Source organism: Diaphorina citri, unplaced genomic scaffold (assembly GCF_000475195.1).
Source record: "Diaphorina citri unplaced genomic scaffold, Diaci psyllid genome assembly version 1.1 scaffold546, whole genome shotgun sequence".
In the NCBI taxonomy this organism is placed as follows: domain Eukaryota; kingdom Metazoa; phylum Arthropoda; class Insecta; order Hemiptera; family Psyllidae; genus Diaphorina; species Diaphorina citri.
Window position 1 is genome coordinate 64,006 of NW_007377980.1, and position 18,559 is coordinate 82,564.

General features: G+C 37.9%; 2 protein-coding genes and 1 long non-coding RNA gene across 6 annotated transcripts; 2 read left to right on the plus strand and 1 right to left on the minus strand.

The window, feature by feature from the left end:
- Positions 1-3,499: 3,499 nt before the first annotated feature.
- On the minus strand, positions 3,500-6,968 carry LOC103509962. 4 transcript variants are annotated; one of them, XM_017444382.2, is made up of 5 exons: positions 6,907-6,968; positions 6,213-6,416; positions 6,007-6,090; positions 5,387-5,532; positions 3,500-3,741 (listed from the first exon to the last, which is right to left on the minus strand). In XM_017444382.2, exons 1-5 carry the CDS (start codon positions 6,953-6,955, stop codon positions 3,667-3,669), a joined length of 558 nt encoding a protein of 185 aa, XP_017299871.1. In that variant the 5' UTR covers positions 6,956-6,968; the 3' UTR covers positions 3,500-3,666. The 4 variants fall into 4 exon arrangements, 3 of the variants coding, with proteins under 3 accessions (XP_017299871.1, XP_017299870.1, XP_017299869.1); XM_017444381.2 differs by having other exon boundaries at positions 5,345-5,532; XR_003391723.1 differs by lacking the exon at positions 3,500-3,741 and adding an exon at positions 4,443-4,509 and having other exon boundaries at positions 4,964-5,532.
- Positions 6,969-10,664: 3,696 nt separating this feature from the next.
- Positions 10,665-16,141, plus strand: LOC103509955 (nucleoside diphosphate-linked moiety X motif 19-like). The gene is made up of 5 exons (XM_026824135.1): positions 10,665-10,885; positions 14,029-14,236; positions 14,296-14,391; positions 14,617-14,824; positions 15,394-16,141. The coding sequence occupies exons 1-5, from the start codon at positions 10,665-10,667 to the stop codon at positions 15,663-15,665; spliced, it is 1,005 nt and encodes a 334-aa protein (XP_026679936.1). The 3' UTR covers positions 15,666-16,141.
- Positions 16,142-16,320: 179 nt separating this feature from the next.
- Positions 16,321-18,251, plus strand: LOC113467764. Its single transcript, XR_003391725.1, has 2 exons — positions 16,321-16,851; positions 17,946-18,251. It is a non-coding gene; the product is annotated as an uncharacterized LOC113467764 (long non-coding RNA).
- The last annotated feature ends 308 nt before the right edge of the window (positions 18,252-18,559 follow it).

Here is an 18,559-nt window from a genome sequence, read left to right on the forward strand (position 1 = left end):
CATATTTCTGTCAAGTTATTTAATTAATAATAAATTGAAACTAATTATCTAAATTAGATGTTTTATTGTTTATCGGAATAAGGTTAGATGTTTTGTGAATCTAAAATCAAATTTTGATTGTGTAATATTTGTTTAACGCGTTACACCTTTCCGTTTATTTCCAGTGTAATTTTAGCTAATTTTACCTAATAATACCTACTTTTAACTCCAAGCAGAAGATTTTTCAGTGTGTTAATCCCAAACATAATCCTAGTGGCCTTGTGGAGAATTAAACCATTAGTACACCTGAACATCTAACATCCCATGTTCATTGCTACGAGCCTAATCTCATTAAATGAAATAAAGAAACAAAACAACATGGAAAACTAAACTCGCTACAAAACAATTCAACACATCCAAACAATGCTTTGTTTTTTGAAAAGATATGAAATATATTTGCAACTCCGTGAGGGCTGTTGAGCTAATGAAATAAAAAAACAAAACAACATGGAAAACTAAACTCGCTACAAAAAAATTCAACACATCCAAACAATGCTTTGTTTTTTGAAAAGATATGAAATATATTTGCAACTCCGTGAGGGCTGTTGAGCGGTCGACAAAAAGATAGGTCATAAGCTCATAACTTTGATATCGAAATTATAGAACAATTTGAATCCAAATTGGGTGCCACTCTAACCCAAAATCCACGCCACATTAACCCAAAACCCGCGCTAATCTAACCCGAACAAAGTACACCTCTAACACCTTCTTGGGTCTAATCACTCTCTTGAGAACACCTAACGCTTTCGACCATGTTACAAAGCGTTTTCGGGACGCTAAAGATTCACGATTTCGACAGTCCGGACTACCTTCTCTAACCCGAATAAAGTACACCTCTAACACCTTCTTGGGTCTAATCACACTCTTGAGAACACCTGACGCTTTCGACCATGTTACAAAGCGTTTTCGGGACGCTAAAGATTCACGATTTCGACAGTCCGGACTACCTTCAGACGCCGGACAGTACAATAACGTACCTAACTATCTTTACGTAACCTAATTATGTACTTACCGTCTAGAAAATAAACGGTAGGTAAGTAAAACATTAGCATAGTAGCTATAAATAGCATAATCGTTTGTTCTACTTTCCTTTCTGAAACGTGGAAAATGGGAAATATACACAATAAATTATGTTTAGGGAGTAGGTAAGTATGTTGTTACACTGTTACAGTATCCAAGATTTCTCAAACGTACCTAACATACCTATTTGTAATTGAAACATGATTAATTGATTATACACCCCCGGCCAACTTTTTATAAAAACCTTTAGCGTAGTAGGCACAGACCGTCTACTAATGGGAAATATGTACTTAAAATCTGCGATCTTGTTTTCAATCAATGGACAGCGACTTAAAATTGGTGGAGATGTCGAAATTACATCTTTTGACTCCTGGGTTTAAATTTAGTGGAGATGCCAAAACTACCAAATCTGAAATACCATCAAATCTGAAAAAAAAGTAGTTTTACATTTTACCCAAGGTATCTAATTGTTGTTTTACACCTAGTTCAACAAGCCTATTAAAAGCTTTATTCGCAGCCTTTAGACTAGTCTAGAGTTTAGGCTAATTACCCATTGTCCATACTTTCCCGTTATCTTTTCAACCGGGAAAGCGACACGTAAATACACTACTTTCCTTCCTACATGATAAGGAAAGTTAAAATGAAATATAGATTTGTTATCTCACTCCCATTACGGTGAACACAAGCCTCCGACAAAAGGCTATACTATTTCACGGCTATAACATTTCGTGTAAAAGGTAGCAGTGCTATAGGCTGGTGCAGTAGTCCACCTAGCATGAAGGGGAGGTGACAGTGCAAGATAAAAGACTGGTGCACCTAGCTTTCAGAGGGGCTTTTCAAAACAGAACTCGTACACAGGTAAATGCAATCCTATTTTACTAGGTATAGGTGCCAGCTTTATTCTAATGCAGGAGATATAACAATCGTAAACACAAGGGATTAGAATAGAAAAACAACATGCAATAATGACATCGGGGGGTTACATGGTCGCGTGTCTAAGTCTCCCCTTTAATTACCTTATAAATCCCATAGTATGCTTTATGGAGCCAAGGTTTCTTGTTTTTTTTCCGATTCTTTTGCTGTTGTACCTGCTGGTGGGACTTTCTAGTGTCATTCGAGCAGGATAAACAAGGTGTATTCTATTCGTACCAGGCAGATATTATGCAAAAGGTCCACAATTTTGGCAAATGAGGTGGATGTATTGGCAAATTGGACTGATGTAGAGGTGAAGTTTTTTTTTCCAATGGGTTTGGGGTTTCCAGTTATAAGATTAGTAAAGTTTTTTCCGAGGGGTTTGATAGAGGGAACTATAACCATTAAGGTCTTATCGTCCCGAAAGCGTAGAGAGAAGGAAGACAGGATAGGAGAGAGCCAGCCGTTCGGAACAAAGCAGATTGTTAAGCCTTATGCTTTTGATGATGGAGCTGGCTTGATGTATATTGATGATTGAAAAAAAAAGTGTAACTAATGTTTATAGATACGTAAAAAAAAGGGAGTAGGTAAGTATGTTGTTACACTGTTACAGTATCCAAGATTTCTCAAACGTACCTAACATACCTATTTTTAATTGAAACATGATTATACACCCCCGGCCAACTTTTTTAAAAAACCTTTAGCGTAGTAGGCACAGACCGTCTACTGATCTGTACAAATAAACCAACAGTTAAACATTGATGGCCGATGTTTCTGCTTATCTACTGATCTGTACAAATAAACCAACAGTTAAACATTGATGGCCGATGTTTCTGCTTTTTTGTGTCAGACAATGATACATAATAAAAATTAAACATTGATGGCCGATGTTTCTGCTTTTTTGTGTCAGACAATGATACATAATAAAACTTTTCAAAATGGGCATGGTCCAGAACACAGACAGCATATTACGACTTCTTTTAATTACGTCTTTCTGATTTTGTAAACGAAAAAAACTGGTCGTACAGATATAGGCAGAGAGAATACCGGTTCAAAATCAACTTGTGTGATCCGACTCTATATTTGGACCACAGATTAAATCCGCAGCTGTATGAAAATCCATATTGGTAAAAATATCAATGATGTTGGATTTTGTAGTTTTTGATGTTTGATTAACATTTTGTTTACGACAGTTTGAATCTCCCCCTGTGTCTTTTATTCTTTTGGCTTTCTCTAAGTGGGAGGTTTCTACTGAGCTCTTCCACCCAACCACTGATCTTTTCTTTCACTGAGATCCTTTTTGTGATATGTATATGCTTTTCGATCTTTCTGTACAGGGTGGTTCAAATGTACAGGGTGGTCGTGAGAAGAGAAGGTACATTTTGCTTTCGGGAGACAACTAAAGGACAACATACAGCAAAAGAAGAACAGTAATTATATGTAGGTACATAGGTATATTTACTTAAAATTACGCATCATTTTATTGTTTTATTTACGAGTAGGTATTTATACTAGGTACCTACTTAGATTGACTGAGATATTACAGTTAAAAAAAAATATTAATAAACATTTATACTAGGTTCTTATTATAATTAGAAAAAACACCTATTATTTAATATTTCTACAGAAAGTGAAGGTAGTTATTGAGATTTTCATTAGTTATTTCTGACCTCCGTAGGGTTTTAGAAGTTAGAATCATCTGTCGAAAGGGCCTAACTCGTGCTGAGCTGAGGGGAATCTAGGGTACAGTCGCTTTTTCAGTTTCGATCTCTGCAACACAGAAAACCAGAAAACTGAATGTTAACTTCATAGAAGTAAGTGTGGTCTAATGGGCTACCCATGATACTTTAATGACTCTAATCTTTATTCTAAGACAGAATTTTTGACAAATTCTACAAATTTACATCTAAGAGGTGGGGGTAGCTACTACCTAAAAAAGCGTCTAAATTCTTTCATCTACAATGTATGAATGTACCTACACAGTCTACATTCTACATGATAGCTAGCAGCTTTAGTATCGGTGGGTTTTAAGTGATCCTATGAAATTTTCATCTGAATCTATTGGTAATCTATGTAGGTTTGTTGAACATTAAACTTTATGGGCGGATAAAATGTATACACACAACAAATTTATGCTACAATGTATGCATGTACCTACACAGTCTACATTCTACATGATAGCTAGCAGCTTTATTATCGGTGGGTTTTAAGTGATCCTATGAAATTTTCATCTGAATCTACCTATTGGTAATCTATGTAGGTTTGTTGAACATTAAACTTTATGGGCGGATAAAATGTATACACACAACAAATTTATGTATACTAATGTTATTAACTATTAGTTTCCTCCCAAAAAAGAGTGAACTGAAATAGCCCTAATGACCGCCACTCATGCTATGTATACAACTATACACACAACAAATTTATGTATACTAATGTTATTAACTATTAGTTTTCTCCCAAAAAAGAGTGAACTGAAATAGCCCTAATGACCACCACTCATGCTCAGACCGTCTGATAGACCCACGTCTGAAAGACCTTGTTCTGGTCTTGATAGACCCACGTCTGAAAGACTTGGTCTCAAGATTTTTCCATCACACCCGTTAATACGGTCTGACAGACCTAGATTCGTATAAGCTTAACCCATCCTTAGGGCTGTTTACCCCTACACCTAAGCCTCACATTGGGCTTTTTGTGTATGCTGACGGACCTAAGTCAAACGGTCGAAGCGTGAGTGGCTTATGCTTTCAAAAGATAGGAAGGCTACTAAAAGTTGCGCAACAGAGTGTGAGAGGCCTGACACTCTGACAGTCCTCTCATTTCGTATCGCCCCGATAACCCCGATTGAATCGGTCTAGCCACTCGAAGAACGCATAACTATTAGTTTTCTCCCAAAAAAAGAGTGAACTGAAATAGCCCTAATGACCGCCACTCATGCTCAGACCGTCTGAAAGACCTTGGTCTGGTCTTGATAGACCCACGTCTGAAAGACCTTGGTCTGGTCTTGATAGACCCACGTCTGAAAGACCTTGGTCTCAAGATTTTTCCATCACACCCGTTAATACGGTCTGACAGACCTAGATTCGTATAAGCTTAACCCATGCTTAGGGTTGTTTGCCCCTACACCTAAGCCTCACATTGGGCTTTTTGTGTATGCTGACGGACCTAAGTCAAATGGTCGGAGCGTGAGTGGCGTATGCTTTCAAAAGATAGGAAGGCTACTAAAAGTTGCGCAACAGCGTGTGAGAGGCCTGACACTCTGACAGTCCTCTCATTTCGTATCGCCCCGATAACCCCGATTGAATCGGTCTAGCCACTCGAAGAACGCTTTGTCCTCCTTGTTCAGCTTGAGTGTGGTCTTTCTGACTCGTACCCGTACTAGTTTGCGCCGAGACTCGATGAGTTTGTTAATTACTTTGTCGTAGTACTGGAAAATCGCGGCAGGGAGCGTGGTCCGCCGCGGTGACGGAATGGTGGGGTAGACGGTCCTGAACGCCCCTCGCCGACGAATCTCGCGGACGACCTTGAGTAAGGTGATGCCGGTGTATGGGACCGTGGCCACTGGAAACGTTGAAACGGAGGGGAATTACCTATTGTTGATTAGATTCATACTAAACACCCAAAATAGGTGATGAATTGCACACCTTTATTTTATATTATTAGGTTCCTTAGGGTCGAAACAGAGGATAGGAATTTGAATTGTGTCAAAGGTGGATTTTGCTCGGGACAACAGTAACGATGGCGCACACCTTATTTTGTATTATTAGGTTCCTTAGGGTCGAAACAGAGGATAGGAATTTGAATTGTGTCAAAGGTGGATTTTGCTCGGGACAACAGTAACGATGGTCGTACAAGGAATCCATAATTTTTAAGCCTCTTGATTTCGGGAAGTTACTTTACAACTAACTTTATTTAAACTCACATGAAGGGGTAAACGCTTCGATGTGCGAAAAACTTCATCAGAAGTCATGATATTGTACCTGATCCACAACCAGTATTTTTTCCCCTACACGAAATTCTTCAAATTCCACTCACCTGGCCTGACAACGAGATCGTGCTTCCGATTCAAATGACCGATTATGAAGTTCCTAAACTTGTACTCATTCCCGCACAAGTTACATAGGAATCGGTCGGATATAACGAACAGGCTATTCTTGTCCGGTTGGTCCCAATGGTGTCGTTCGACGTGGCGCGGCCGATTATGAAGTTCCTAAACTTGTACTCATTGCCGCACAAGTTACATAGGAATCGGTCGGATATAACGAACAGGCTATTCTTGTCCGGTTGGTCCCAATGGTGTCGTTCGACGTGGCGCGCTCCTTCGGCAAGGTCGTGAAACAGGGTTTTGTTTTTACACACGAGGCACTGGTAGGTTTGGTTTCGAGTGAAGTACTTCTCGATGCCGTAGGTCTGATAGTTTTGTCCGTCCGACGCAAGTTCTGGACCTGAGAAGAGAAGGTAGGTAGGTAATGTAGGTACTTGTATTTTCATTTCTCTACTCAACCCATCACAAGCATAATGAGCTTAGAGCTGAATCCTCCTCGTCTTAAAACTTTAGCTTGATAGCTAAAGATTGTGTCATTCGAAAAGGAAAGAATATGTATAATACCTAGATTATATAAATATACATACCTCCTCATGCCACATGACAAAATTATCCCAACCCCGCTAGAAATGCTAGAATCCTAATTGCACAACCCCAAAATAATTCTAGGATTGATGAAGTAGGAATTAGGATTCTACCTAACACAATTAAAAAGTCCTCCTTCCTTTAGTTCATCTAATTGACAATCTTTGGTTCTGGTGGTTACATTCCACTCAAGAATCTGTCAGCCCGTCTGAATGACCTAGGAAGCTTTTTCCGCCACACATGCCCTGACTCTCTGTATACTAGACAGTCTGAGGGTGAGTGGCCGACATAAGCCCTTTTCTTACTTGGAATCCTGCAGGTAGTCAGATACGATTCGGTCTCTCGCGGTAGCATGTTTACAATACAAGTGCCGATTATAATGCCAGAATTACATCCCTCAATAGGTACTCAGAGTATAGGTAAATTGGTGGAGATGCCAAAAATACATGTCATAATTCTCAGGGTAGATATTTTGTAAATTGGTGGAGATGTCAAAAATACATCTCATAATTCTCAGTGTTTGAGTACTTTGGTGGAGATGCCAAAAATAAATAAGTTTTGAACTTGACAAGTTTTCTTTTAGTTTGTTTTGAGAGAGAGGGAGAGAGAAATGCCAAAATTACATCCCTCAATAGGTACTTAAAGTATAGGTAAATTGGTGGAGATGTCAAAAATACATCTCATAATTCTCAGTGTTTGAGTTCTTTGGTGGAGATGCCAAAAATACATGTCATAATTCTCAGGGTAGATATTTTGTAAATTGGTGGAGATGTCAAAATTACATCTCGAGATTTCGCGGGTTTTAGGTTTAGATGGAGATGACAAAATAACATCTCGCAGTCATCAGAGTATTTGGTGGAGATGACAAAATAACATCTCGCAATCATCAGAGTAGGTACTTGGTGGAGATGCCAAAATACATTTCAAAACACTCAAGTGTTTCAAAATAGTGGAGATGCCAAAACTCCATTCCTCATTTTTGCTATCTCGATTCTCTACGAAAAACAAGCAAAAGGAAGTATTCTAGGTGCAATAAATTTCATTATCAAAAAAGGTTGCGAAATCCGGGGGCTACCCTAATAATAGAATGAATAGGAGGAACTGACAAGAGAAAAAGGGTGAAGGAGAGAAATAGATAAGAAAGGGGAGAGAGAGAGAGACTCAGAGGGCCCCTGGGAAATAGACTGACGAAAGAGGAAGAGAGAGTATGAACTTTCACATTTCCCATTCTCAAAGCTATGACTACACTTTTTCTCGGAATTCCTAACAAAATAAAAGTTCCCCCAATAATACGAAGAGAAAAGCTCCCCTCCTCTCCTTTCCCCCTCTTCCTCCTTGATGGTTGAAATGTTGTGGAAAGAGACAAGTCGGGTTAGAGTCTGATATAGTGATATCTGATATGACCACATAGTTACCTTATTTAGTAGGGAGGTACCTAATAGGTATGTTTATACTCGTATGTTATAAATAGTATGGAAAGAATTTTCCTTAGCTCTGCATGTTTTCTTCTTCTTCGTCTAATAGGTATGTTTATACTCGTATGTTATAAATAGTATGGAAAGAATTTTCCTTAGCTCTGCATGTTTTCTTCTTCTTCGTCGTCAAGTTCCTCATAACTCTATATTTCCCATTCCGTACTTCTCACTTCGCGTAGAACCTGTTAGGTAATGAAAATTGACAAACGGTAGGTAGAAAAACACGGTAGGGAGAAAAACATAGGCAATTCACCCGCCAGTGTGGACTCCGTCATGGATTGTCTGAAGAAATTGGACCTATTCAACCGTATATAATATAATGTGGATTACGGCGCGAACGACCTACTAAAGGGTTAAAGCGCCTAATTAGACAAAAAAAAAGTGTGCAAAATCAACAAAGTAGGTTCAAAGCTCAGAAATAAGAACCTTGAAATGAGGCCCATATCAATCAATTAAATTTTCTAAATAACGTGGATTACGGCGCGAACGACCTACTAAAGGGTTAAAGCGCCTAATTAGACAAAAAAAGTGTGCAAAATCAACAAAGTAGGTTCAAAGCTCAGAAATAAGAACCTTGAAATGAGGCCCATATCAATCAATTAAATTTTCTCTTTTATCTCCCGCAAGTCAGGCTCGTTACAAAAGAGGTAAAATACAATAAAAAAATATTATATTATAGAGGTCATAGCGCTAGTACTAAACTATTGGAAATCATAGTCGACCGTCCGTCGCGTCGATCGACAAGGTGAGTCTATATGGTCGTGGCATTGTGGTCGGTTCAGTCGACATCAATCGATTATGTGTGGAAGTGTGGACACACCTTAAGATGGCTCGCCATCGGAATCGGCTCCGTTTGTGAAAACATAGCGCTAGTACTAAACTATTGGAAATCATAGTCGACCGTCCGTCGCGTCGATCGACAAGGTGAATCTATATGGTCGTGGCATTGTGGACGGTTCAGTCGACATCAATCGATTATGTGTGGAAGTGTGGACACACCTTAAGATGGCTCGCCATCGGAATCGGCTCCGTTTGTGAAAAGACAACCAAGCTACGATATTTATAAGTCCTAAACACGACGGTTTGGATAAGTTGGATTATGTTTTTGCATGCTTCCCAGTTCAGTGCCACATTCCAATTAGTTTTTTTTGTCATTCCCTTTGTGTTCTTCTTTTCACAATATTTATGCACAAACATCACCGCACATGGTACAAACAGGGTTACGAAATTTTAACTATTAGTTTCCTCCCAAAAAAGAGTGAACTGAAATAGCCCTAATGACCGCCACTCATGCTCAGACCATCTGATAGACCCACGTCTGAAAGACCTTGGTCTCAAGATTTTTCCATCACACCCGTTAATACGGTCTGACAGACCTAGATTCGTATAAGCTTGTCATTCCCTTTGTGTTCTTCTTTTCACAATATTTATGCACAAACATCACCGCACATGGTACAAACAGGGTTACGAAATTGTTCCGACAGGGTGAAAGAGGGAAATTCAATCACTGGGGTCACACCCAACCGGGTTTGCTCCAAATCTGCTTATACTTTTTACGATAGGTATATTCGTGATTATCTACTCCCCCCCGGTAGAGTGTTCCTTTGCTCCACATATAATATTTTGACGATAGGTAGTCGTGATTAACTTTCAACCGGTATAGTATTCCCCCATTTTGACTTTTAGGCCCTTGGCCCCAAATAAGGTACGTATTTGGGCCTCTAATAATGCATAGGTTGAAAAGTGGATGTGTTTACAACTATAGGTACACGAAGGGGCAGATAGACATGATAGTATTTATTTTGAATTTTACTGACACATATGATTAGGGATTTGCAAATATGGGACCAATGCCGAGGGTACATTTACTCCAGCAACAATAAAATAAACCGCACCGCCCGCGAATTCAGGACAAGTAATGCTTTCCAGGAGTCCCGTTTCCAGGCAAACGAGGAAAAAACACCGCGGTTCGACTTTGAAATTCTCCTCATCCTGTATACGAAACGATCTTGTTCAAACAGGTGGCACAAAAATGGGCTCTGACGTCATTCTGTGACGTGCCCCGGGGGACCAATGTGTGATAACACGAGGTCTGGGGCGAGAGGAAGAGGGGAGGCCGCTGAGGAATGCGAGAATTTTTCCCAAGCGATCACTCAGTAAGTCAGTACTATCACTTCGCGTTCAAACTCGCGACGAGAAAGTACACTGAGAAGAAAACCGATCGAAAATTTTGACCGAATACTTTCCTTCCTATAGGAGTATAGGATAGGAAAAGTAAAAAACTGACCATCTTAAATTTTGACCGAATACATAACTTTCCTTCCTATAGGATAAGGAAAGTAAAAATGACCGATTGGGCGCTACAAGAAGGAGACTTACGGTGGAAGAACTCTCGTTATTTAACCTGATTTGACGGTACTTACTTTCCCTGTCCGGTACAATGTCACCATTTACATATATCTGTGATTTGACGGTGTTGAAATGCTTTTTTAAAGTGTCGAGCTTCCTGTTGAATTAGAGTTCCTGAACCCAGTCGGGGGCTTCCGGCAGGTTTTTTCTCAGTGTACCCCGCAACCCTGGGGAATACAATGGTGTTTCGCCGGTTTTTTCGTTCGAAGAGGAAAAACCAACGGAAAGTCAGTGTCGATCGCGACAGTGTGGACAGCGGGAAATTGTCGCGTGTCGCGTCTGTATCGTCGCTGTCGCGGTGTTGCTCTACCAGTTCATTATCGGATGAACAGGATGGGAGCTCGTCAGACTATGCGGAATATCATCGGAGAACTTACGCCGCTATGGAGATCACTCGGAGGTAGGAAACGATCATAGTGCTTAAATTTACTTTACTTACGAGGGGTGCAATAGTCTTACATACTGGACTTCGCACACAGGAATTTCGTCAGAAAATAGGCAGGTTTAGGATTTTCTTTCCTGAATGGGCACCTACTTACTTATCCGTAGCTAAGGCCTTCCCTTACATTCTTACAACATCGATGGTTGTTGTTGGCCTTATGATGTATCGTACTTTATATTTTATTGATTACCACGGAGCTTTGAATTTAATTTTTATCCTACTTACTTATCCGTGGCTAAGGCCTTCCCTTACATCCTTACAACATCGATGGTTGTTGTTGGCCTTATGATGTATCGTACTTTATATTTTATTGATTACCACGGAGCTTTGAATTTAATTTTTAGGTCTGAATTTCATTATGAACCATTAGCGGGACCTATTTGAAGCACGAATTACCGATTTAACATTTTTGGTGCTTCCCTTATTGACGGAAGAACATGGAAATATGAAAAATTGAATAGGCCATAACTCCGGCCCTGATCGTCGGATCGATCTAAAAGTCTAAAACTCATATCAAAGTACGTACTACAGATCAATTTTCGGACACTTTTAAATGATCCCTTATTACATGGGAAATATTTTGAAATATAAAATGTTCCACCAAAAAACGGCCGTCATAGGCGGCTCGGGACCTAGAAAAATTTTCATTTCTTTTTTTTTTTTAATACGTATTCCGGAAAAGTAATTGAAAGTCGTGTGATGTTCACACCAGATTTTTAGTTATAAAGTTCCCGTTCCCCATAAAACAATGGGTGTTGATGCTGTTGAAGGATTCACTCAGTGCTATGAAGGGACGGAAGCTTCTCTAACAACATTTTTGGTTGTTGGTCTTACGATACATCGTACCTTGTATTGTAAGGATGTAAGGCCAACAGTTCCACAATCATCGATGTTGTTAGGTTATGATGGTTGTAATGTTGTGGAAAGTGTAGAAGCTGTGTAGATACAGAGTAGGTATGGCCTGATGTGTAGATAATATAGATAGAGACTTTACAAACCTCTGATATAGGTAATAATTATATTGTATCCCTACCAGTTATGTACAAACGTATTGTATGGTCTACCTAATAGTTGATGGAAATAGCCTGTGTTACTTTACTTTACGTGTCCAAATTGCCTGTGTTAATGTGTAGATACAGACTTTACAGACCTCTGATGCAGGTATTATTTATGTATGCCTTATGTGTAAAATTTAGTACATAGGTATATTAGAACCGAGATGTATAGTTGGAAAGGAAGATTTCATTGACTTGAAAACCCCAAGGATGTATGGTCTCTTCTGGGTTAATACTGATCGTCTGAGCCACTATTAGGTTTTACATTGTCTGCTTTTCTTATTGTTAAATTTCAGAAGGAAGATTTCATTGACTTGAAAACCCCGAGGATGTATGGTCTCTTCTGGGTTAATACTGATCGTCTGAGCCACTATTAGGTTTTACATTGTCTGCTTTTCTTATTGTTAAATTTCACCTGTCATTCTTTGTATTTTTAAACACCCTACATCATGACTTGCAACAGAACAGCAGGTGGATTGTGACTCGCCTTTTTGGTTCTTTCTTTGGGAGAAAAAAATTTACACACCCTACATCATGACTTGCAACAGAACAGCAGGTGGATTGTGACTCGCCTTTTTGGTTCTTTCTTTGGGAGAAAAAAATTTTGGCGGGAAAACCAAGGTACGAGCCGTTAAACCAATTATTTCGTGTTGTTAACATGGCCACAGCTGACTGAACCGTGGGAACTTCTTATCTTTGAGTCTGAAAATCGTGAGAAATGTGGGTACAAGGAAGAAAGATTTTAAAAAGCAGGTGGTGTTGACTTTTTGACGGTTGGTTGATCAATTTTCTACGTTTTCCCCTGCGTAAAATTATTAAACTAGGTACCTACCTACAGAAAAAAGGGGATTTCATAAACCAAAAGAAAACAGTGAAATATTTTATTGCCTCTGGTGTCTACTTCTAAAAAGCAGGTGGTGTTGACTTTTTGACGGTTGGTTGATCAATTTTCTACGTTTTCCCCTGTAAAATTATTAAACTATGTAGGTACCTACCTACAGAAAAAAGGGGATTTCATAAACCAAAAGAAAACAGTGAAATATTTTATTGCCTCTGCTCTCTACTTGAATTGGTGTCTACTTGAATTGAAATGGAATGTCATTCGAAATTTTCAAGAAATCTGCCAATTCTAAAAGTTCTGTTTACTTAAGTGTCGTCACGGTGTAGACTGTAGTGTCGTCAAAATTGAAGTATGATGCAATTCAAATTAGGGGAACACGGGGCAAAATGAAAAATAAAAGTCACACATATGTAATTTTGTAACAAAATAAAGTATTGTTTTGGCAACAAATTAGATCAGACAAGAACGATATACCTATGTAGCACTAAAAAAAAAAAAAACTAAAAATATTTTTATGAGGATACCGAAAAAGACCGTTTTGCCCCAAGGCTGGGGCAAAATGGTCCTATTTTAATAAATAAAATTAGAGAAGCTTTTTAATTTTCAATGGAAACGTAGAAAAAGATATATCATTTTTTGAAAATAAGAAAGAGCGAGAAGTTATACTATGAAAATAACGCGAAATTCGACTAAATTGATGCATATTGCATACACAGAAACATGTACATGTATGTCTGTCTGTTACGGCGCTGTTACTCTGATGGACCTTTTGTTGTTCTCTTTTCACGAAATAACGGCTCGACCGATTTTGATGAAATTTTTTGTGGTTGTTGAGAAGAGTACTGAGGGTGACATAGGCTATTTAAATTTGTCATATTCTATCCCGATTCAAAATTGCAGCAACTCAAAGTTATGACTCTTATGCCACGCTGATCCCGCACAAAGGACGGGTCAACTACTAGTACCATCATATACACGCAAAACACCTTGGGGCAGAATGGAACCCTGGGCACCATTCTCCCATGTACCATTCTGCCCCAGACCATTAAAAAACCATTTTGCCCCAAAGCGTCATTTCAGGAAAAATATTTCACAAGTTTTATAAAATATTGAAAATTAAAGAATTCACTCGTTGATTATACAATTCAGACCTATTACCTTCGATATAAATTGTTAAATATCTCTTCACCTCACAATACTCCCAGCCAAAGTCAGAACTACATGAAAAGCTATTTTCAATTTGAAGAGCTGACAGCCTGGAGGAAACGTGTGTATAACAATCCAATGGAGTTTGTCAATCTTTGTCTCCTCCTTGATTGTCATCCAGATTTAAACAATGTGAAGATTTGGAGCAACTGGTTGACTCCCGGGAACCAGTATTTGAGCACCCGATATGACTCCAAGTTCTTCCTTGTCATGTTCAATGATACTGACCTGCCCAAGTGTGATATTGATTACTGTGAAATGAAGAGCCCACCCGATATGACTCCAAGTTCTTCCTTGTCATGTTCAATGATACTGACCTGCCCAAGTGTGATATTGATTACTGTGAAATGAAGAGCTTACAGGTAGGATTTTTTTTTTTTACTTATGTATTTACTACCTACAAACCTATGTAGTAATATTCTGTATTTAGCTTGTACTACTTTTTTTTGATCAAGGTAAAACTGTTCATGTTTGCAAATACTATAGGGGAAAAAAAAGACCTCGATCAGACTGTGGAGATAGTCTTTTCGGTCCTATCTCAGTAAGTAGGTTAAACAAGGTAGGTACTTATTCTATTCTTCTTTCAGTGGTGCACCCCTGAACAGCTGATCAAGGACAGCATGGAGGGTAAGCTCTGGCTGCCCCCACCTCAGTTCTACGAGTGTTCACGTCTCCTAAACTTTCGCACCCTCGCGGAGCTCGACTCATTTCTCTCATCTCGAAATTCCAAACAGTGTGAACAGTGGCTTCCCGTACGCGTCAAAGCCAAAGACGGCGAAATAGGACTTTTACCTGGTTAGTAAAAGAAAAAAAAAGTATAGGTACTTTTTCTAAGGCGTATGAACATTACGGACCGTAGGTTGTTCGCGCGTTTTTATTATTGAGTTTAAAAGATAAAGAATCTAGTTGGTCTCATTTGACACAGAAATGAACAAGCTTATCATTTTTAAAGCATAAAAAATTAGCCTCAATAAAGCAAGGTATCGCGTTCGATTTTTTAAGCTCGAGGTGGCGGATTCGATTCCCGCCTGGGGCGAACTGTATCCTTAAAAAGATTCTCAGAACAGCTGGCTTTCTCCTATCCTGTCCTGATTCTCTCTTTATTATCGGAATGATGTATAAGATCTCTGGTATTACATTTCCCTCTTCAAAAAAGAACCTCCTTAAATGAACGGCGCGCGGCAGTATTATTTGGATTCAGTACCCTCGTATTTCCCCTGAAAAGCAAAACAGCACTTTCAAGTCAGAGGTTCCTTTCTTTTTTTGTCCCTCTTTTTGAGCCAGTGCCAGTGGTAAAATTACAAGAGGAAGGCACATTTTTTTTTTCTTTCCACCTTATGATGTAAATTTTTGTCTTCCACCAGGTGACTGGATGTACCCACCAAATGGTGTGAACATCACATCTACCGATTACTACAAGGACCATTCTGATCTGACCATGTCCGAACTACAACACTACGGCCACCAACATGAGGACACCTCCAAACTCCCTATCCATCGGATGCAGTACAGAGGTCCGTTCGCTTTCGAGCTTGTTGTGCAAAACATTCAATCATCCTCTTCTCATTCTGTAGCTTTCTCTCGAGGTCGACACATGTACAATTTGCCCAGCAGTGAACATACAAGTAAGCTGTGAGCGGCCTCCCTTGAGATGCCATTGAGAACAAACACACCAAAGTTGTTTCACCCATTACCAAATTTCACGTTGCCACGGTTTGGCTTTCATAGTAGTTGGGTTTGATGAGGAGTAGGCTTTTACAGGTAAAATCAATCTGATACAGTGAATGGGAAATAGAAACTTTCTACTCTGGAAAGTAATATTGTATTCTGAACTCTGACCTCAGATCTGTTTTATCCACTATTGTATGTATTTAGCGAAATTAGAACAAATACTCTAAAATATTTTGGTTCCTATGCCAAGGAAGTGTTTGCTATTGTGACAGATATATCTGCTGAGCAAAAAATGTGTAATTTATTCAATTTTATGTGACTTAAATCGAATTGTGATAAGTTGACTTTGTTATGTATGTATCTGTGAAATTATGGTTGATTTTTATATGTGACAAGATTTTTATAATTAGAAATATATCTGTTAATAATTATGTCCCAGTGTATTGTTCTTTTCTTTTTATGATTGTTGTTTCTCTGTCAGCCTTACAAGATCAGAAAAAGACAAGTTATTCATCTAGGTACAATCTCAAAAGCATCAGTAAAGAAAAGAAAATACAATAGTCCGTCCCTTATACCTTTTTATTACTATTGTAATAATAAAGGAAGGACGGACTAAAAATCAACATTCTGGTTTCTAGTAAACAAATAACATTATAATATTTATATATTTAAATTACAATTTCTGACTTTGACCAACTGTAAACCAAATTGAACATCCTCAAACCTCAAAAGCCCTAAATGATTTCTACTTGAAGGGCTCTATAAAAAATGTAACATCCAATACCTAGGTGTTTTCTCCATTCACACTAATCACTAATATGGAGGTGGGGAAAAGTTTTCCTTGGGTCTACAGGCCATTTTGAAATAAATTTTGGATAACGTTCAGTTGCTTCAGTCTGCATATTATGTGTGTCCAAACATTGTTCCAGCATGCTCAAAAATCAACATGAAAGTTTAATCACAGGCTTTGTTTGTTTGTTTGTTTGTTTTTTTTTTTTTCTTTTTTTTTAAGGTAAAAATCTAATGAAGGTACCTATGTGTGTCAAAAATTGTTGTTGTTTTCAAATGCTCGGAGTTGACTATTAGGTCATTTTCCCTTGTGCATAAATGTTCTGCATTCATAATTTGTGCATTTGAATCAAAAATTTGAGGTGTAGTCAATAGGATGCATCTCACAACCCACAGAAAGATGTACATAATAAAGTTACTTGAATTCTCAAACTAATTTATTCTTGGCTCATTGACAGCATTTTATTGAATGTCTTGTAACAGAATGGTACCGTGTCTCCATTACATTGTATCAGCTATTGAAAATGACATGTCATTCTGGTTTAACGAATGGGTGTCCATGGCTTCAATAGATCAGCAACTACAATAGTCCGTCCCTTATACCTTTTTATTACTATTGTAATAATAAAGGAAGGACGGACTAAAAATCAACATTCTGGTTTCTAGTAAACAAATAACATTATAATATTTATATATTTAAATTACAATTTCTGACTTTGACCAACTGTAAACCAAATTGGACATCCTCAAAAGCTCTAAATGATTTCTACTTGAAGGGCTCTATAAAAAATGTAACATCCAATACCTAGGTGTTTTCTCCATTCACACTTATCACTAATATGGAGGTGGGAAAAGTTTTCCTTGGGTCTACAGGCCATTTTGAAATAAATTTTGGATAACGTTCAGTTGCTTCAGTCTGCATATTATGTGTGTCCAAACATTGTTCCAGCATGCTCAAAAATCAACATGAAAGTTTAATCACAGGCTTTGTTTGTTTGTTTGTTTGTTTTTTTTTTTTTCTTTTTTTTTAAGGTAAAAATCTAATGAAGGTACCTATGTGTGTCAAAAATTGTTGTTTTCAAATGCTCGGAGTTGACTATTAGGTCATTTTCCCTTGTGCATAAATGTTCTGCATTCATAATTTGTGCATTTGAATCAAAAATTTGAGGTGTAGTCAATAGGATGCATCTCACAACCCACAGAAAGATGTACATAATAAAGTTACTTGAATTCTCAAACTAATTTTTCTTTTTTTTTAAGGTAAAAATCTAATGAAGGTACCTGTGTGTCAAAAATTGTTGTTTTCAAATGCTCGGAGTTGACTATTAGGTCATTTTCCCTTGTGCATCCCAATACTTTGCTACCAAGTTGTTGTTATTTGAAAGGCCAGGACATATTAATAAATGTTCTGAATTCATAATTTGTGCATTTGCAGCATTTGTATCAAAAATTTGAGGTGTAGTCAATAGGATGCATCTCACAACCCACAGAAAGATGTACATAATAAAGTTACTTGAATTCTCAAACTAATTTATTCTTGGCTCATTGACAGCATTTTATTGAATGTCTTGTAACAGAATGGTACCATGTCTCCATTACATTGTATCAGCTATTGAAAATGACATGTCATTCTGGTTTAACGAATGGGTGTCCATGGCTTCAATAGATCAGCAACCTTTTTTCTTTCTGCGAAGAAATGTAAAACAAATGCTAATTAGAATGAGGACTTCTCAACTAATTATACTATATAATAAGACCAAAATTACACTTTGTAAAACTTTAAATAACTACTAAAAAAATAAACTCTTGACTTTAAGTTTTACAAATCTTATATTATAAGAATTTAATATAAATTTAAAATATATTATGAAATTTGTAAAACTTGACACAAGACTTCACTAGTGACTACTAGGAAATAGAAAAAACGTTTCTCATAAAGGCTACACAAACACAATAGTTTCTTCCTAGAAAGTTAAACAGTTAAAATGAGATGTTGGAAAATCTCAACTTGGAAAATCTTTTGTAACTTCAACTTTGGAATTTGGATGTTTGATGTTTGGATCGGAATTC